The 19,545-nt window shown below is 39.8% G+C and overlaps 1 protein-coding gene across 2 annotated transcripts in view; it reads left to right on the top strand.

The window, feature by feature from the left end:
• Positions 1-19,545, top strand: part of CRYBG3 (crystallin beta-gamma domain containing 3) — an 80,152-nt gene that overhangs the window by 34,474 nt on the left and 26,133 nt on the right. For both annotated transcript variants that reach the window (XR_015800684.1, XM_014882788.2), the window contains exons 4-11: positions 2,376-6,867; positions 7,839-7,886; positions 8,234-8,349; positions 9,325-9,472; positions 15,769-15,908; positions 17,198-17,312; positions 18,326-18,361; positions 19,072-19,205. Coding sequence is in view for 1 of the 2 variants with exons in the window: in XM_014882788.2 (XP_014738274.2) it covers positions 2,376-6,867; positions 7,839-7,886; positions 8,234-8,349; positions 9,325-9,472; positions 15,769-15,908; positions 17,198-17,312; positions 18,326-18,361; positions 19,072-19,205 (5,229 nt within the window). In the remaining variant the exon portion in view is untranslated. The remainder of the gene's footprint in view (positions 1-2,375; positions 6,868-7,838; positions 7,887-8,233; positions 8,350-9,324; positions 9,473-15,768; positions 15,909-17,197; positions 17,313-18,325; positions 18,362-19,071; positions 19,206-19,545) is intronic.

Here is a 19,545-nt window from a genome sequence, read left to right as displayed (position 1 = left end):
AAGAATCCATAAAGCTATTTTTCTTCTTGAGAAATGGTGCCAATATGTGTTCTGCTTGTTTTCTTAAAAGAAATTTCATCTGGATTCAGGGCACTTGTAGGCCAACTTTTATTTCTGAGGTTGGCCAAAGTATAGAGGAGCTGCTGAAGTTTGTAAAAGATTAATAGTGATTATTTAAAGCAGGAAAGGTTACTCAGTGAGGTTAATTCTGAATAAGAGCATGATCAGGTCTTACATTCTTAAGACTTATTTTTAGTATGACTATGATGCTGAGTGAATATACTGCACTGCAGAACTCAACAGATCCTTTTCCTTCACGTTTTTAGGATCTCTGGAGTTTTAGAAAATACTAGGATAAAATTTTCTGTGGAAAATAATGATGATTTTTTTTTACTACCCTTTTTCTCTGGTGTGTTTTGGTTTTTCTCACTCAGAAATGTTTATGTTTCTTTGGAGGGTTGTGAATCCTCAAGTCAGCCATTTTAACAAATGAAGTGTATGATGTTTAGCAGCTACCACTGCTGGTATCTTTGGAAACCAAACTGGTAAATGTAGGCATCTAATTTGGCAACCTGGGAGATGTGCTATTTATATTGGACTTTCCTATTTCCCCTGTGACTTAATATACCTGGCCAAAAAACCCTATATCGAGATTCTGCTCCATCAGAGATGACAGTGAATTTAATCCCAATACAAACTGAATTTTCAAGCTCTTGTGAAGTCTAAATTCCCATATTAATGTATTTTGGCATTAGCCTAAAGGTACCTGACAGTGTAAAACATGCATATAAATGACTGTTTATATCTCTCTTTTAATGTTTATGAGTATGAATCATTTCACATTTAGTTCACTTGTACTCTGTGTGTATTCTTTACTTGTGATTGTTGACAGAAAAGAGATTCTATTTTTAGATTGGTGATTCCACTCCATTTTAATATTCTTGTGTATCTTTTGAGAGAATATATACTCAGAATCCATACAGATGAGATTTGAAGTTACAGTTACTCAATGATACTCAAATGTTCAGCACTTTCCTTAGTGAATTTATTTTTTATTTCTCACTTAAATTATTTTTTCTCAACTCTAGAGCTGAAACAACTTCTAAACAAATTGAACAAATGGGGGAAGGTGCAAAGAGCTTTTAGAGGCCATTAAGCTATTTTTGTATATTGCAATGCTTTTATATTAGACATCAAAATCTTAGTCGACACCTTTTTTGTTGTTGTTATTTTTGCCCAAGAGAGTCTCCTGAAATGAATATGACAATTTTCCAGACAGCTGAATTGCTGATTCCAGCATTCACTGTGTTAGCAGATACAGGGCAGACTTTGAAAGAGTTTCTTCTTAGTTTAAGTGGAGGCTGAGGCAGAAGGGAGTTTGTCTAGTCTGAGCATCTACTTTGTCTTAAGGTGAAGAATGGAAAAGCTGACAGTGACTGATTTTTTGCAAGAATTCTTTAACAGGCGGAAAAATAGGGGGGGAAAGAGCATTTGAAAGAAAGGTGAGTATTTGTGATGTCTCCTAGTTTTAAGAAAGGAGAAAAGCTGCTTCTTCAGAAAATTGAAAGTGACAGCCTCTGAACTTAGTATTATGAGAAAGAGCAGTGAAGGAGCAGGATTGCAGTTCCTCTGTGGTGATTCTTTCGTTTCTTAGTTTTTGCATTCACTGTTTTTGGCTGCTAAATTTAAGATTAATGAATGGGTGGATCCCCAATTCCTTGTCACATTTCTAGTTTTCCCATTTTGGTTTTCCTTCCAGAATTCCAAGGATCTTTATTCTTGCAGTCTTGCAGTCTCCATTCAATCTCTTTCCTTACAACCCTGGTTAAAAAAAGCATCCCCTATTGAAAACTTTCCCTTTTTTTCCCCACATGTTTTGTTTCTCCTCATCCTCTTTCTTAATAATATGTTGAGATATTGGGTAAAAGTTTAAATTTCAATTCAATATTTTAATGAGTGTTGGTACACTAAATTTTCTTCCTTTTTAATGTGCAGGCCTGCTTTAGTAGGACCACACATCTTAAAACAGGATGATTATTTCTGTCACTGCAAATGTTGACTTGCAGTGACACTTGTCAGTAGTAATTCCCTTGTCTGGTACAAAATAAATGATAGAAGGTGGTTAAGCCAACATCTGCTTTTTTCCTTATAGTTTAAGGTGGCTTTTTTAGTGAAAGGTGGTGTCCTTATAATTTGTCACACAAACCTGTATTTAGCAGAAGAAGGAGGAAAACAGTGTTGAGTACAATAGTATAGTTTGTGCTAACCTGTGGTGTAAAACAGTATTTTACATCTTCTACAGGTAGTGCTAAGCTTTATTATCATGCCAGCCATTAATTGTCTGTCCCTGCTGACACTGATGATCCTTGTTCCAGGCAGACACGACGGAAGCCAGAAGCGCCCGCGGTCACGTACGCAACGTATCGGGGATCTGCAAGGATCAGGCAGCTCCTGAGGAACCAATCTGAAAGTGGAAAAGGAGAAAAAAGTCCTGACAACAGAAGTGCTTCCACAGTCAGAGAAAATGGAGAAGTCCAAACACCTCTGTCTGTGAAATCAGGATGCCTAATAGAAGAAAATGGAAAAGATGAGGGTAAAGATCCCCAAGATGATGACACATTAAATTCTTCTGCAGTTAGAGAGGGAAGCAAACAGTCTGGTAAAGCTCAGCATTGCTTGGGCAGAAGTAAACAGGAAAGAACTGCAAAGGCCACAACTTTATCCACTGAATCATGTCATGAGTTACACTTAAGAAGTACACCTGCTTTAGCTGGAACAAAGGTTAAAAGGACTTATTCACTAGATTCATTATGGCCATTTAGTGGTAGAAACAGTGGGATCCTAACCAATTCCACTTCCCAGAGTACTCATTCCCTTAAAGTCAGATCTGTAAACAATTTGGTTGGAAAAGAAGATGGCCTGCCAGGAGAAGCAGAAATACTGTTTCAGACAGACAAAAACGCCACTTATAACTTCGGTAAAGAAAATTACTGTAGTAAAGCAGGTAATAAGGAGTCCCCAAAAGAAATACAGGATGATTGTTTACATTCACCCAAGTCAAAAAGCAAGACAGTTAATGAAGAAACGCAGGTGGGGAAGGGAGAATTTTGCTGTAATCATCAAGTAGATAATCACTCAGAGCAAACTTTGGATGTCCAGAGGCTTCATTTCAATACCACTACATTTCAGCAGAAGGCAGATCAGCACACGAGGAGTGACAATAAGGATGGTGACCCAAGAAATGGTGATGCACAGAAAATTGTGACAGCTGTGGAAAGAGAGCAAAATGCACAGAACGTTCCTGCTACTGTTGTTTTTCCTTTTAATGAACAAATACCTACTTCACTCAGCATGGAATCCAAAGGAGGAAAGTGCTTGGCCACAGGCAGTCTGACTGCTTCAGTGTCATTTACTGGACATGATGAAGATACAGTCATGGGCAGAGGGGCTTGTAATGAAGAACTGAGTGAATCAGGGAAAGCAATGCATGTACAAAATGGTCACAGGCTAATCCATGTGGAGAATTCTAAGGACACTGCCACACAGCAGACTAGTTTTCCTTGTCCAGGAATGGAGAGTGAGGAAACAATTAAGGTTTTGTCTGAGGTTGCAGTGGAAAACCTTGCAAATGTGTCACCGTGTGCACATGGGTGTCAAAGTGTGAGAACAAATTTTGATGAGCTGACAGTCCTTCCAAACCATGAGTGTGCCTCTATGGTGGTTCCTCATTCTGCCTTGACATCTGAAGGAAAGCCTTTGACCAACCATTCTGCTTTCACCCATGAAAACGATGATGTAGACTTAATTTCTGGATCTCCACCTGTTTCTGAAAATAGGTGTATTAATTTTTCTTCCAAGAAGGAAAACAGCAATAAACTTAGGATATCACACACAGTAATTGGTTCTTCATCTGACAAACAAGGAAAAATGCTGCCTTCTGCCACGAACTCTGAAAATGGCCAGATTGCTGATTCTGAAAAGGACAGCTTTATTTTTCCAGCTGCAGAGTCTGAGAGAATAATCCCTGTGAACAGGATGGCTGAGGGGCCACCTTGCTCAGGAGGCCTGAGAACTTTGTGCCCAGCAAATTCTCTGGAACCTGAGATTATTCCTCCTGTGCTTGATAGCTCTGCTGATGGAGTAGATGCAGAGGTTGTTTGCATCTCCAGGCCCACTTCTCCTCCTCTGGTATCCAGAGAAGCCTCCAACCTTCCCATTTCTGCCTTGGACATGTCTGGCACTGCTCAGGGGAACAGTCACAGAGCTGGAGATGGGGCAGATGAGGCCTTTTCCACACAGCAGGCTGACAGCAGTGTCCTGGCAGAGGCAATGCCATCACCCGTCTGTCCCTTGAAATCTTTGGAAACTGCATCTGAGCCAGCCTGTTCTGAGACCGTGTGCAGGGGTGCTGTGGGACAGGTGATTCTTGATTCTTCACCTCCCTTGGAAGCCCCTTCTGGCCAAAAAGCTGCTGCACCTGCCCAGGCAAATGGGCTGTGTTCTGGGAAAGGATGGGCAGATAGTGATGTGACGGGACAAGAATGTTCTTCTTTCCCAGATGCTGCTGTTTTGCTGAAGAAAGCTGAAGAAATAGTGGACTTGGTTTTACGCTTGGCTACAGAAGAAATAATAGCAAAAGAAGGGTTTGGTGTCTGCCAGCTTTGTGGGAGCAAGGATAGTTTAATAAATATGGATATTGCAAATTATCAGAAGGCTGAAAGTGTACAGCTGGCAGCAGGAGAAATCCAGTCAGCTGTGCAGTCATTAAAAGATTTTAATGAGATCGGTGGAGGAGGCTCATTTTCATTTACAGGAAATGAAAGAGTGGATACAAATAATCAAGATGAAAAGATACTCTCTTGTATCCCTGATAAAATTGACCTACATAGGGCACTAGCACTAAAAGCAAAAGAAACAGTTGATGGGGTCATTAACTCAGCCATACAAAAACTGACATCCAATCAGCAGCCAGGCACTGAGAGGAAAAGGCTTTCTGGAAAGGTTCAGCCTAAACCTGAGGCTGAAATACCAAAGACTTTAAGTCTGGATATGAGGTTTCCTGCCAACACTCAGGAACCAACAGAGATGGATGAAACTCAGACTGTAGCTGTAAACTGTGAAAAGGCAGATTGTGCACGTCCTCCTTTGCTTCCAGATTGTATGGAAAATGGCATAGGCTGGCCCCAAAGAGATGAAAAGGTACCAAATAACTCAATTACTTGTCAAACAAATGGATTTATTCCCTCTGGCAGTTTAGCAAGGCCTGAATCAGATCTTCTGACACGAGCAAAAGAGAGGCACGATGGAAAGGTGTGTGACGATGTGGCTGCAGCAGAAATGTGTGGCACAGTATCAGCAATAAGTAGAAAATCTGATGGAACTTTACATTTTGGAGATAGAAATGCTACTGTGACTGAAGAAACCCTTTTCCCATTGCAGTTAAAAGGTTCAGGCAATAATACAAATAAGCCAGAGTGCACACTGCTGCCAGCTGTAAATGTTAATTTGTCATCTTTTATGCGTGGTGAAGAATGTATTGGCCTGCAGAGTGACTCCAAAGATAAAAGCAGCCCTCAGATGTCTCTGGAAAGCAATGCAGACGCCAGTCTGTATGAACACAGTGGGAAAGAGGCTGCAGAGGAAGTACCTGTACAAGTAAAAGCAATCTTAAAAAATTCAGAGGCAGTTGAGAGTGAAGAGGAGCTAGCAGAAAGGGCAAATGAGGGAGCAGAGGTTAGTACTGGATTAGATACACAGTCCATGGTACCTGAACTGTCTGGTCCTGGAGAGGACAGGGAAGGGAGACACTGCTTTGACACAGTCTTTGCCCAAAATAATGAGGACCTGAAGCAGGCAGAAATGAAGGGTCAAGACATGGAGAGAAACGATCAACTTGAAGAAAATGGCCTGGACTGCAGCAATGATATGAAGGAACCAACAGAACTCTTGGCCTCTTCTCCTCTAATTGAACAGTGGGAAAACAGTTCTTTTACCATCATTTATGAAGGTGCTCTTCAAACTGAGAACAAACCTGTCTCAACTGATGAGATGCAGATTGCTTCTCTTTCTCCTCCCGATTTGCCTTCAGATGATACAGACCATCCAAGGTGTGATGGAGCAAGGAATAACCAGGAGCCAGTGTGTCTTTACGGGCAGGGCAGCAAGGTGAACGGGGCAGCAGAGAGCCGAGCCTCCGAGTCATTCCTGAGCGTGGAGGCCAAGCGCTACAGAATTTATCCTTTCTCTCTGTCTCCCATCTACGAGGATGACAGCTCCCAGGAAGATCTGCTGTCCACGGATGTGTCTCCAGAAAGCCGTGCTGGGGGAGCCTGCAAAGACAGCTCTGACCACACCTCTGTGCTCTCCCTCCTCCAGTCCGTGTCCGAGCGCTTGCAGTTCACTGCTCGCTTCAGCCAAGAGGAGGAGGACGAGGAGGACGGGGTGGAGGAAGAGGAGGAAGAATCTTCGTACGAGGAAAATATTCTTGATGTTGAGAGAGAAGACGACTGTGTTTCCAGGCAGTGCAGAGGGAGTTTTGAAGCAACCCCTCAGTCGAATGACCGAAGTAGATCTTTTCTTGAACAGTCGTTTCTTCTTTCAGAAGAGCAGCTTGACTCACAGGAGCAAGCAGAGCAGTTTCCAGATGTGTCTTCTCCCAGTCAGACACCTTGTGAACCAATTCCAGAGAAAGCTGATGCTGCTGTAACACAGCCTCCTACAAGTGTGTACTACCAGTACTTGAAATCTGCCAGAAAAGGCTCTTCTGAAAAGGGGACCAGGTTTGGAAGCATTCTCCAGGATATGCTGCAGCCAAAGATTCATTGGTTTCAAGACAACTCCATGCCAAAGTTGGGAGAATTGTCACAGGTAAAGTCTCATGTCATGTGATAGTTATAATCAAAGTGATTAGCCCAGATTCAAAGTTGGTGCCTCCCTATCCTCCTTGCTACCTTTTAATTAAGTTTTTATCAGAAAAGTAATCAAAAGTTTAACAGAAGTTATTAGGCTTTTTAAAGTCTTAGTTTAAAAAAAAAAATTCTTCTGATAAAATAATTTTTAAAAGATAACAATCTTGGTTCGGCACAGAGGTGAAAGTGATTTAACTATGAAACAGAATATGTGAACAGAAGGTAAAATAGAGAAATATGCATAATAAAAAGTCTCTATAATAGCACAAGACAGACTTGTCCTTGTTAAGGACATTTCAACCTGAAGATGATGGAATTGCCTTTTATATGAAAATTGTTCTTTTATTTTTTTCTCTTCTGAGATTAATAGAGCTGTCTTATCCAAAAAAAAAATGTAAGTATCAGCTTACTGGGCTCTTCAATTGTTTCATTAATGTCTTCTACAAACTGTAGTTCAGTTAGCAAGTAAATAACATAGCTACTTCCATAGATTAATATTTTTATTTAGTTCACTTAAAGCAATGACAGAGGAGAGTATGGAAACAACTGTTTCCATCTTTAGAATCTGAAAGTGCCACACAGACCAAGTGTGTAACTGAAGAAGTCTTTCCACAATATTGGGAATACTCCAGTCTGTGTTAGATGTATCTTTTGTTCTTTCCTCTGTTAATAAATGCAGTTTATTGTTGCTGGGAAGGGGTAATACATAGTAAAGGTTATAATTTCCATAACAGCTCTTCCTTTCTAGCACATGCTGCTTTCTGCTGATTGACCCTGTTAAATAATTTACAAGAGCTCTGAGTGGCTATGAAACAAATCTTGGTTTTTTTCTGCTAATGTGCAGAAATAGTGGACCCAGAATAATCTGCCTGTGCTTTGTGCTGCTGTTTCAGTTGTTAATAGTTGTTTGCTGTGTCCTTTTAATTTCAGAACCTCATCGACAGGGCAAGTCTCAAATACAACCCAAGACCAGGGAAGGTAAGCAGAGTTTGTGTCACATAAATCAGTATGATACATAGAATAATTTGTCATACTGTAATTTTTGAATGGAAAGCATCTGAAGTTGTTAGTCTAATTTTCTCTATTTTTATGTATTAATAGTATGTGCTTCCCCATGCTAATAGTGAGAATATATTATTTAAAATCCTGCCACTAGTAATTCTGCTTTCTTTTCTCAGCAGTGGTTGTTTTCATTGAGTAGAGTGTTTCATAAGGGAAGAAGCTGTGTAGCCTCCCAGTTGAGTGGGCACAAATTGCAAGCAAAAAAATAACTGTGCTCTGTGTTGAAATGGGCCCTCATTTGCATGCATTGTGTATTGTTTCAGATTATTATTTATGATACTTGTGGCAACAAAAGTAAACAAGAAGTTCATTCTGATGTGCTAGATGCCTCATCGTGGATCTTTCCCACTGGAACAGTACTTAGGATAATTAGAGGATGGTAAGAAATCCAGGTCATATTTAGATAGAGTCTTTCCAAAAGACTGCATGTGTGTTCCTCTTGTATTTTTATTTCTTTTATTTATGACATATGTCCCATCTGCAGTAGTGTCTTTCTCTTGCTTTGTAATTAGACTGATACCAATGAAAAAGCATTAAATGGGGCTTTAAATGCTGCACAAAAAAAAATGTTGTTTCTCCTGAGAGCTAACTTCAAACAAAGTTTCTAATAGAGCCACAAGTGAGTTTAGAGCTCTTGCATGAAATGCTGAGCCAGTGCAGCCATAGTCATGATTAGAAATATGTGTATTAAATAAAAAGGTGGATTTTTTACAGTTCAGTTTCACTATACAGTAGCTGTTGCAAAAGGACCATCACATGAACATTCTCAGCTGCTAGTTTTCATGTGGCATTGAAAGGAATGTGGATACAGAAGGATATATACAAGGACCTTTAAGTTTGCAAGTGTTCCTTTATTTGCTTGGGGAAGCTGGGGCCAGGTCTGTGTCAGTTGTTGCATTGGAATTTAATTGGTGAAGCTTCCAGGGAATGTTTCTGACTGTCAGCCAGGCATGCCACATTTATGCAGTTTTGAGACAGCCTTGTGTGGTTTTGCATACATTCCTTTCACATCCTAAGAAATGCTGAATGTCATTATTAGTATATTTTATGCCTTTTGTTGTGTCTGCCTGAACAGGACACGTTTTGATGTGACAGTTAATATATTTCTTAGTAAATATATATCCTGGTAAAACAAGGCTGTTCATTCGCATTGTAGTTTAGCTGTATTTTTATTTTATACTTTGTCCTGGAGAAGAACTGTGTATTTTACTTTTCACTACTAAAGTGAATGTAACTATTGAGGGACAGCATAAGAAAAATGTGATAATTGTCTTGGTAAGAAGAGCTTTTTCCTGGACTTTGCATCAGTTGTGCTCTACCAGCAACGACTCAGCTAATTTTATCATTATTGCAGTTGGATTTTTTATGAGAAACCAAAGTTCCAGGGTCGAAAACATGTACTAGAAGAAGGAGAAACTGTGCTGGATCACCTTTGGGACCTCCCAGGCATAAAACATCATCGAAGAAACCTCACAGTTGGTTCCATCAAACACGTAACAAAGGTACAGGCTTTCTCCACAACATTCTCATATACATGATTGATTTGTTGGTCATTGTGATATATTCCCATCAATGGGCAATGCCTGTGTAGTGTTCCTGACTTTATTCAGATTTGCTGTGACTCAGTTTTTTCACTTTTTAGGTGATCAGTTCCAGGGATTTCGCTGCACTAAATTTCCCTTTCTTCCTGAGTTAATAAGCAGGTGGATTATGTTTCTTTGCCATCACCCTTATGTGACACAGGCTCCCCTGCTTTTTGATATTTACTTGTCCAGTTATTTGAAATTAAATGGAATCAATTCATATTTTTGAAGAAGTTTTTATCTTAAGCTGTCTGCTGTGTCTGTATGGCTTCTGCTTCAGGAGTATTTGGGTTTCCAATCCTGTTTGTACAATATAGCCTCCAAAAACTGCCTGTCATTCCCTCTGCAGCTTTTGTGCCATCTGTAGGATTTCCACTTGGACCAGTAGTGCACCTACAGCACGTGGCTCTGCCTACAGCCATCAGTTTAGAAGGCTTTTTGTTGAAAAGATAAGAATCAAATGTCTAAAACTCAATATAATGCATCTATTGTTATTCAGTGAATGAGGAATATATTTTCCAGATCTTGTGATTTAAGAAGACTTAGTGGTCTTGTTGTTCAGTGTAACATTCCAGTTACTCAGAGGGCAGTGGCCCTTGCTGTGAGTGAATTATCATTTGTATCACAATGTGAAAGGTTTTCAGTAAAGTGGTTTCTCTGTTCTCTGCTGGTATAGAGGTCATTTTAAAATTGATAACCTTTTTTGTCATCAGTACAGGGGCATAATGGCATAACCATTAGAAATACTTTTTCATTCTCTTAAAAAACTTAAAAAATAATTAATTCAAAAGAGGCTAACTGAAGGCAAGAAAAATGAAGTTAACATTTATTTGAGCTAACCAAATTAAAAGCCTTTGCCATATATTTAATGTTGATCATTAATGTGGAAGACAACTAAATAAATGAAGGTATTCCACAATAACAGCCAAGAGAACCTGGATGTGTCTTGAGTATGAAAGAACACTCTTAGATAGGAAAGATACTGTGTTTAACTTCATCATGTCTGATAAAAACCTTTGCAGTACAGCTAAATAGGTTTGACTTCTGTTCTTCTTCCAGTCTGTAGTTCATTTATATAGAACACAGATGGAAAGCTTTGTTACTGTACACTAGTTCAGTAATCAACACTTTTCTCATGTAAATTAAACCTCTAGCAGGTATGGTTGGTGAGTTTAGTGCCCTCACCAAGCCAGGTTTTATGCTCTAATTTTGACTCATGAAGGCATCCCTCCTTTTTTAGGTTGTTTTTTAGCTGCTGTGGAACTGCTTTTGGAAGGTAGTTTCCCAAAGTGCTTCCTTATTTATTTATTTTTGGGAAAAATATAGGCTTTGTTTTTATTTGACAAATAGAGGTTTCTTTTTCTGGCAGCTTGTGTGTTTTACTGCCATTCTCTTTTTCATAGGCTGTCAGTGTTTATTCTCTAGAGTAGTTTGGCCATACTGGCTCTGTGTCCAGGTTGTCCTGCTTGTCTTCCAATTTTTCAAGTAGGTTTTTTTTTTATGGTCTTTGTTTAATGGCTGCTCCGTTGCCTTTAGTTAGCAGATTTGAACATTGGCTAAATATTTGAGAAGAAAACAGCTTGCCAAGAAGAGGAAAACCAGATTTTTACTAAGGAAACTGTAGGAGGTACATCTAATATTTTATTTTTTTACTAGCATATTGACTGAAGAACAGTCTGCCAGTAGCTTTATGCTCTCGATTTGGCTTCAAGCCTCCCCAAAAAGCAGAGATTCTGTTAACTTTTTGGTTAGCTTGTGGCCTGGCTAACTGTGGATATGCATTAGGTATATCCATGTGTATTTAATTTCAAGAAAATCATGGGGAGGAGGTTCCAAAGAAACAGATTGTGCAACCAGTAAAATGAAGAGCTGTCTGAAATGATGTGGAGACTGATTTCCTCTAAGGCTAGGCAGCCTGAGCCAAGGCTTGCAAAGTCTGCCTGCACACCCAGGTTCAATGCAGCTCCTGCAGCACAGTGTGTTTAGCCAGGTCAGCTCTCTGGCCTACTGTAAATACATATTTTGACCTTTTTGCACATGTAGGGCTTTTTTCTGTTTGTTTCTGGAAGCCCAAAGAGGTTGTTAAATGTTGTGTTCCCAAAACTAAGAGTCAAGAAGAGTTCCTGACACCTGCATTCTGGAATAGTCTTGTGAACCTCTATTTTGCAAGGTGACAAGGGATCCAAAACAGCAGTTTATAATCACTATCTACAAGATGGTTAAGTAGGGAATACCTGGATTCCTTGTGGAGTCTCCTTGAGCAAAGCTCTTTGTGATGAGATTGTTCACACTACTACATGAAGGGTGTGTTTCTTTTGTTTGTGTGGCTTGCCAGGTGAAAAGAAGCTCAGAATTTAAGCAGGGACTACTTTGTCAGATGCCATAGAAAGACACCTAGCAGCTTCAGATGGTCTCATTTGCTGGCTGGTTTTTACGGGACAGTAATCATTTATTTCCTTTGTATTATTTTATTTACAAGCCCTCTTGAGTTCTGTAGCTAGGTTTGGTGGTGGTGGGTGGTAGCAAGAGTGGTACAATGCTGGAGCACTGGGAGCAAGAATCATGAATGGGTAAAAAAGCCTGGAGGAGACCAACAAGTCCAATTAAAAAAAAAAAAAAGTTCCAGAAGCAGATAGCATCCTAAAGACAAAATATGTATCTAAATGGTGTCTAGACTGTTATTACAAAGCAATCATGTGAATATCAGAACTAATTAGGCCTGGTTTTCAATAGGCTCTTCTCTCATCCTGTTTTGGCAGTTCCCTTAAGAAGCCAGACTTTAGTCATTCTTTGTCCTGTTGTTGACACAAAAGCACTCCAGTTAAACATTTGTTCACTTCATGAAGCTGACAGGTCCAAGAAGACCGAACAGTGCTGAGTTTATTTAGCCCTGCTGGAGCTGCTAGGGCTGTAATCCTAGGTCCAGAAGAAGGACAAACAACCAAGACCAACCTTGGGTTGAAGGCTTTAGGTCTGTCACTTCTGCTGGACCTCTTGGTCAGGCTAGAAAAATGTCAGAGATGCCACTGAGGAGGAATATTTAGTGCTAAAGGCCTAAGGGTTGTGTTAAACCTCTTCAGAAGGAGTTTTCACCTTTCTGCTGAGGACCATGTTACTCTTTTGGAGGTGTCTGTAAGTGTTCCACCTGCTTTGGGAACATCCCAGCTCCCTAAGGACCACGAGGGAAGCACAGGCATTCCAGGATGACTGTGGAGGCAGGAGGAGAATGCCACAGAGTAAGGGAGGCAGAGAGGGATGCCTGGAGGCTGTGACATACCTAAGCATTTGCTGGTTGTGTATTATCACTGGAAATGAGCACAGCTGCCTGATCTGTTTGCTGTGCTTTGCATTCTGTTTTTGCCTGATGTGTCTGTAGGACGATGAATGAGTTTGGACTGCTTGTGATGGAGGGTGGCACAGTTTTGGGGCTGGGTTTAGGGAGGAAACCTTCCAGTTTGGGATCTGGGCTGAAATACTGTGGTAGCAATTTTGCATGTTGATAGTTGTACATGTGTGTATCTATTTCCAAGTCTAGTCGCCTTGCAGATGTCAGGGCTTTGGACTGAAGGATCTAGTTCTCCACCTGACTGCTGTCATATTTGTGTGGTTTTCATTTTGTTTCTAAAGATGGTGGCTTTTTTGGGAATGTTAAAGGAGGCTCTGAAAGTAATGAGGGCCGTTAAATATGCTCAGGCAAATATGAACATGCTGGGGCCAGTATTTACCAAGCTAAGTTTGCATGCTTGAATTGTATAAATTAATGGTATGGCACAGAGTGTACATCTGCAAATATATAGTGTTCATCTCATACAGTAATAATAAATGTTACTATTTTCTGCAGTCTGTGCATCAAAACAGGTAAATTGAACTCCATGTATAAGTCAAAATGTGTATTTGTGACTTTAAAAAAATGTACTTAGAAAAAGTGATGTACTTCTCGCTCATCCATGTTAGCACCTTTAAAAATAAATATTTGAATTGGTTTTGATGAAGACCTCATCAAAAAGACCTTTATTATGTGGCACTTTATGAAAGAAATTTGTGGACTTAATCTAGGACACACACAAAAATACATTCACTGTGAGTAGAGGGTTTTTATTGCTCTCAAAATCTGGCTGGAGAGAGATGGTGATAAATAGGAGACACTTTATTACAAGTGCTTGTGCTTTACCTACCCTGGTACATTTGTCATCTCTTGAGCTGGAGACTGCCTCATGTGCTTCAGAGTCAGGGGAGCAGACTTGAAAGAGCTTACAGACTGGCTTCTTCCAACGTTAAATGAAAAACAAAAATAAAAGCTTCCTACTGAATTAAAATGAAACATCTTCCATCTCATATTCTGTCTGAGCCCGCAGGCAGATACTTTAATTTTGCTACTTGTCTAGTCTTGTAGGTACTTTGTTTCAGAATTTATCTGAAGCCATTAAGAGGCTGGCATCATTATTTGTGGAATTCTAGGTGCAACTTCCGATTTTCTGGATCAAGCTTTATTGTTGGATTTATTAATTTCACCCTTCTTACATGTCAGATATTTTTAGAAAAAAAAAAACCCAGACTTTAAAATTTCTCAGCTGTGATTTAATAAGATACATATACATGTGAAAACTATGGGGAGCTTTTAATTTTTTTTAATCTTATCTAGCAATACGCTTAGAATTAAGTAATGGAGTTCCTTAGCATTTTCCCATAAAGCAGCATTGTACTAGAAACTTTTCTTTCCTAGTTCTTGTGGGTTTGTTAATCTGAAAATAAAAATTCCAGTATTGCAATTTTTCTCTAAAAACAAAGAGTGAGCATTGTTTGCAAGGTACAATACAGAGGAAATGTGATTGTGCAGGAGGGAGAGTTGCCAAAGCAGTACCTCAGATCTCAGGATGAAAGTGAAACAATATCCTGAAGTGCATCCATGCTAATTGCCACACTTAGTGCTGACAGTTCAGTAGCTAATGAAAGCATCTTGCTAACCAAGAAGTGGGATGTTACCCCCTGAAACCCCACTAAAAACCCACGTGCAAAAGGCCAGCACTGCAGGTGCTGTCATGAGGTGAGGTGCTGTAACTTCAGGGCTTTTGTGCCCTGATTCTGGGCTTCTCTGCAAACTCTTTTGTTCTTCCTTTCAGAAGCCATGGTCCATGCAGGGTCTCTGTCCTGGTGTGCCCCTCCTGGGTCCTCACCACATCCAGAAATCAAATGCTTCCCTCAGAGACCGCTCCTCATCCCTCTCCTCTAGCACAGGTGCAGGGGGAATCTTTTTCCTTTCCCCTTTAGGATTTTGGGAATCTCTGTATGCTGTCCAAGCCCTCTGTCCTAATGCAAAAGGGCCTGTGGGTCAGGAGGAGAAGGGGAAGTGTTCTGGGAGGTTACCACTGAGAAATGAAGGCTTCCAGCTGCACACGAGCTGCCTTTCTCTGTTCCAGAACACCCTGCTGAAACAGGGACTTGCAGAAGATCCTCGTTGGTTCACAAGGTGTTTGAGGGCTGAGGAAGAAAGTGTTGGCAATGCATGTTATATATGTTATTTATATGCTATATAAATACTGCAAAATGAGGATGGCTCAGTAAAATCCCTGCAATTTCTAGAGAAGAGCATGTGGTCAGCAAGTTTGTTCTCCAGCATCATATCTTTCAGTGGTAAACCTCCAGTAAGGAAATAGAGGTTGTTGCTTTGTGGTAACAGGAAGGTTGCTGAAGTGTCTGCTTAACAGGATAGATGTTTTCTAATACTGATCTTTTTTTTATATATCTTCATGCTGTTGATTTATTTAGCACAACAGAAAAACTGAACTCGTATGGCTCGATACTGTAGTTGGATTCTACATTACAGAACTTAATTGTCATGGAGGGGAGGAGGTGGGAATGTGATAGATATTTCTGGGAAGTTTTAGTTAATGCATGCATCATGTGTGTGTTATGGAAGCATTGACTTTTAAAAAAGAAGTCAGTATTATAATGCTGTTCAGTCCTTTGGTTGGAGAATATTTAAACTGGCCTTTTTGCAAGTAGCCTGACACCCATAAATTTCTTTGAAAATTAGTGGGAGCTGGAAATTTACCTCCCTTAGCTTTGCTAAAAATTCCAGCCTCCATTTGAAAAAGAATAAAACCCTTCCATCATATGAAGCCTGAGAAGGGTGAGAAGATGGGGCAAAAAAGGGAATGTTTGGGGGCAGAGTCTGCAAGTGTGGATAAGCATTACCCTTTGATTTGTTTCCACAGGACTGTGGCATTCCAGAGGTGGAGTTCTGCCTGGCAGCTGGTAGTACAGAGGGACTTCCCATCTGCATACAGGGTGCAGTTGCCAATTTAGAGGAACTGGATGTTGAGAAAAATCCTTATATAAGAGTCAGATCAGGAGTGTGAGTACTGAACCTTTTTAACACCGTTTTGCCAGCAGGTAGAAGAGTAATGCCAGGGGATGAAACTCAGCAACATGAACAATATTTAGGGGGTTTTGCTAGAAATCAGTAAACATACATTTAATATTCCCAGCCCTACACAGCAGCATTGTGCTCTGTGGGCTGCTAGTTTGAAGGCATTTTTTCTTAGCTGCTGGTAGAAGTCTTCAGTAATTCCATGTTTGAGTACCTTTATAAATAGAGGAAGCAACTCAGTTCTAATTAGCTTTTATTTCATTGGAGAATAGATACTGTCTCCCAAGTCACCCACCCTGCCATAACCATGACACTGTGGCGGAATACCAGAAAATGGGTGTTACATCATCCCAGCATTTCTCAAGCTGCAGCCATATCCTGACATTCTGGAGGGAGGTGATGCAACATGACACAGGCCTCTGGGTAGCCCAGAACTTCCTGTATTGAGCAGAATGGGCTGTTGTTCCCTGGGGCAAAACCTCACAGTTCCTGAAGTTTGGGAGTTGTGTGGCTCTTCCCATAAATAATTGCAGAATGACATTAGCTCTTTTATTACACAAGTCCTGCCTTTCCACGTGAGCCAAGTCTTCCTTCCCACAGCCTCACAATGTGTCTGTGAAGTTTGGGGTGGTCAAGAGTTAAAAACAATCATGTCTTAGTTTTGACAAAACTTGGTAGTTTTAAGAAAATCACACTTTCCATATGGCTCCTTGCATCTTCCTCCATTCCTTGTGTGGTCTCCTGAGCCTGTGTCCAGCTTCTACATTCAGCTTTCTTGTTGATTTAAAACAGTCTGAAGGACTCCCAGCATTTTTAGTCCTCGTGTCAAAATTACAATAGCTTTCCAAAGGACTGTTTTAAATAACCATACTTTAATAACTTCCACTGAAAAAAATTACATGAGATTGATGTAAGAAGGCTTTTCATTCATAAGGTGATAAACTTAGATGAAATTAGATAAAATTCAATGCAAATGTCTCATCCTCAGTGCTGACTTTTTTTGTATACTCAGAGTAGCAAGCTGGCTTTTTTAAGTGAGTGAACAAATTGGAAGTGTTCTTCTCTTTCATTTGTATTTAGCTTGGAGTAAGAAAAAATATTTGAGATCTTCCTAGCAGTGATGTTGCCAGCATATTTAAATACAGCTTTGTTTTGATGTACTGTCTAAAACATCTAGCTCTTATGAGTACAAAAAGGAGAATAATTTCAATTAGATCTTTGTATTTAGACTCTAATTAATGAACTTATTGGGTCATTTATCCTTACTGTTCTAGATGGCTTGCTTATTCAGACTTGAATTACAAGGGAGAGGTGACGGTTTTGGAAGAATGTGATTCACCACCTGAAATTCCTTCAGCAGATGTAAAATCTCTGCGTCCCTTAAGAATGGTGAGGACTTCACAACTCCCTAATAAGTTGTGTGCCTTCCTTTTTTTTAATTGGTGCTTCCCCAAATGTTTTGACCTAAATACAACTTGGGCTCTGATGTTCATTCTGGGTTAATCCTCCATGATGTGTTTGCTTTGGTCACTCTGACTTGTTGGGCTTCTGCACCCTCCCAGCATCTTCCTGGGATACTGCTGTTGTTGGGAGGAGGTCAAATAAGACAGAAGGACTCTTCATTTTATTGCCTCTGACACCAATTAATTAACCAAAAAGCCCTTATGAAGTTTTTGATTCTTTTTTTCAGTTAGGGTCTACTGGGGCTGGAAGACCAGATAAAGAGTTTATTATCATTTATTACCCAGTGTTTCTCTGACCACAGATTGCACACAAATCTGGGGAGGTGCAGCTGTTTTTTGTGTTGACAGACAGACACTTGGATCTGCATGTGAGAGAGATTGGAAGGGGTATAACACAAATTTTATTGTGCACATAGCAGGCCTATGGAGAGACAGTTTAAAAGCCATAAAGGAGTAAGACCTAATAGCTGTCTCTTATTCCCTCACAGAGCATCATTCACTAACATTTCCAGAGAAGATGCATTTGTTGTATTTGCTCTTTGACCATAAACATTAATATGTCAGACTCTATTTTCTCCCTCTCCTGCTGTTTTCTCTCTGTTCTAGTGTTGCACCATTTGTGCTTTAGAAATTTGAAATGCGTACAAAAAAGCTATAAAAGTTAATTGTAAAAAATGGTCAATATCAATTAGTTTAAAAACACATAGTAAATATTTACTTTAGAATTCTAGACCATGAAGGGGTATTTTTAAATTGCAGTCTCTGATGTGTTTGTAGGTCAGGTTTATAGTATGCCTGGCCTTTTGAAATCTATAGGCAGCACTGAAAGTGGTGAATATAATTGCAAAGACTTCATGCTCTGGTAGTGCTATAAAGCATATGTCAGAGTGTAACTTCAAGTTTAATATAAATAACTGTTTTTTCCCCATCTGTTTTTAGGGTGGACTAAAGGTGCAGATGCCAATGAATGTCAAGGTAAGCACAGAGGGCATTGAGAGTAAGATAAAAGCACATTGGGAATATAAAATCTTCATGCAAGCTACTTTCCTTTTGTTTGGTGTGTGATCATTGATAACTATTCAATGCTTGCTGCTGAAGAAAAATTTCCTCATGCTGTCAAGTTCACTTGGTGTTTGATGAGGTGTAAAAGTACCAGTAGTTTGTTTTTCACATATTAGGAAAGTGTGAATTTGCTATAAAATGAGGTTTTCTGACTTGACACATTAGTCACGGTGATGATAAAGGGATTGGGGGAGACTTTTTCCATTTAACATTATGAGTTTAAAAAAAAACCAAAAACGTAGAGGGAAGGGAGGAAGAGGACAGGAATAGGACCCTTCCATCCTAGCCCCTATTCCAGTACAAGAGTTGTGAGTGAGACCATGATCCTTCTGTGATCTGAGGAGCTGAAAGCTGATCCAGAGCTATTGCTCCTTTTTCCTCCCTCTAAAAAAACATTAACACTTTAGGTAACTTTTAATTATACAAATACATGCATGACTTGGGTGTTTTGCTGATGAATGCTGCAACAGATATAAATGTTGTTAATAGCTGATCTGTGTGATTCAGCAGATGAGGAACTTGAAGGGACTGTTAACTGCAGTCATGGGAATAACTTCAGCAAAGCACAGGGAGAGGTTTCTTGTCTTCTTTTGAAGGATTCAGCTCAACATCATGTTTTCTAGATAATAATATATGAGAAAAGCCACTTTGGAGGATGGTCCAAAGAGTTTTCAGAAAACATCACTTCTGTCCCAGCACTGTTTGGTAATGAAGAGGAGTTTCAGGAAATTGGATCACTACGTGTAATTGGTGGAGTGTGAGTATATTTCACTTTTATATGTATTTATAAAATTGAGAAGCATAACTAAATGATTAGAAGTGCTAACTAAGGGGTGATTGGAGTCTTCCACAGGTGAAATGTTTTGAAAAGAAGGGAGTGTCTATTTCTTTTATTATCAGCTCTTCAATTATCTGCCTACCAAGCTAAATGTGTGAAAGGTGTGAAGTCAGTGTTTGCCATTTGGATGCAATAAATTAGGCCACTTTGTTCACACAGAGCTTTAATTTATATTGCTTTATACTTCTGATAGTCTCTACTTAATTGGCTGAAATGACCTTGGGAAGGTGTGGTCAGTCTTCAGTATGTCATTTTAATA

Source organism: Sturnus vulgaris, chromosome 2 (genome assembly GCF_052056855.1).
Source record: "Sturnus vulgaris isolate bStuVul1 chromosome 2, bStuVul1.hap1, whole genome shotgun sequence".
Lineage (NCBI taxonomy): Eukaryota > Metazoa > Chordata > Aves > Passeriformes > Sturnidae > Sturnus > Sturnus vulgaris.
The sequence above is the reverse complement of the archived record's forward strand: the minus strand, read 5'-3'. Positions and strand labels throughout refer to the sequence as shown.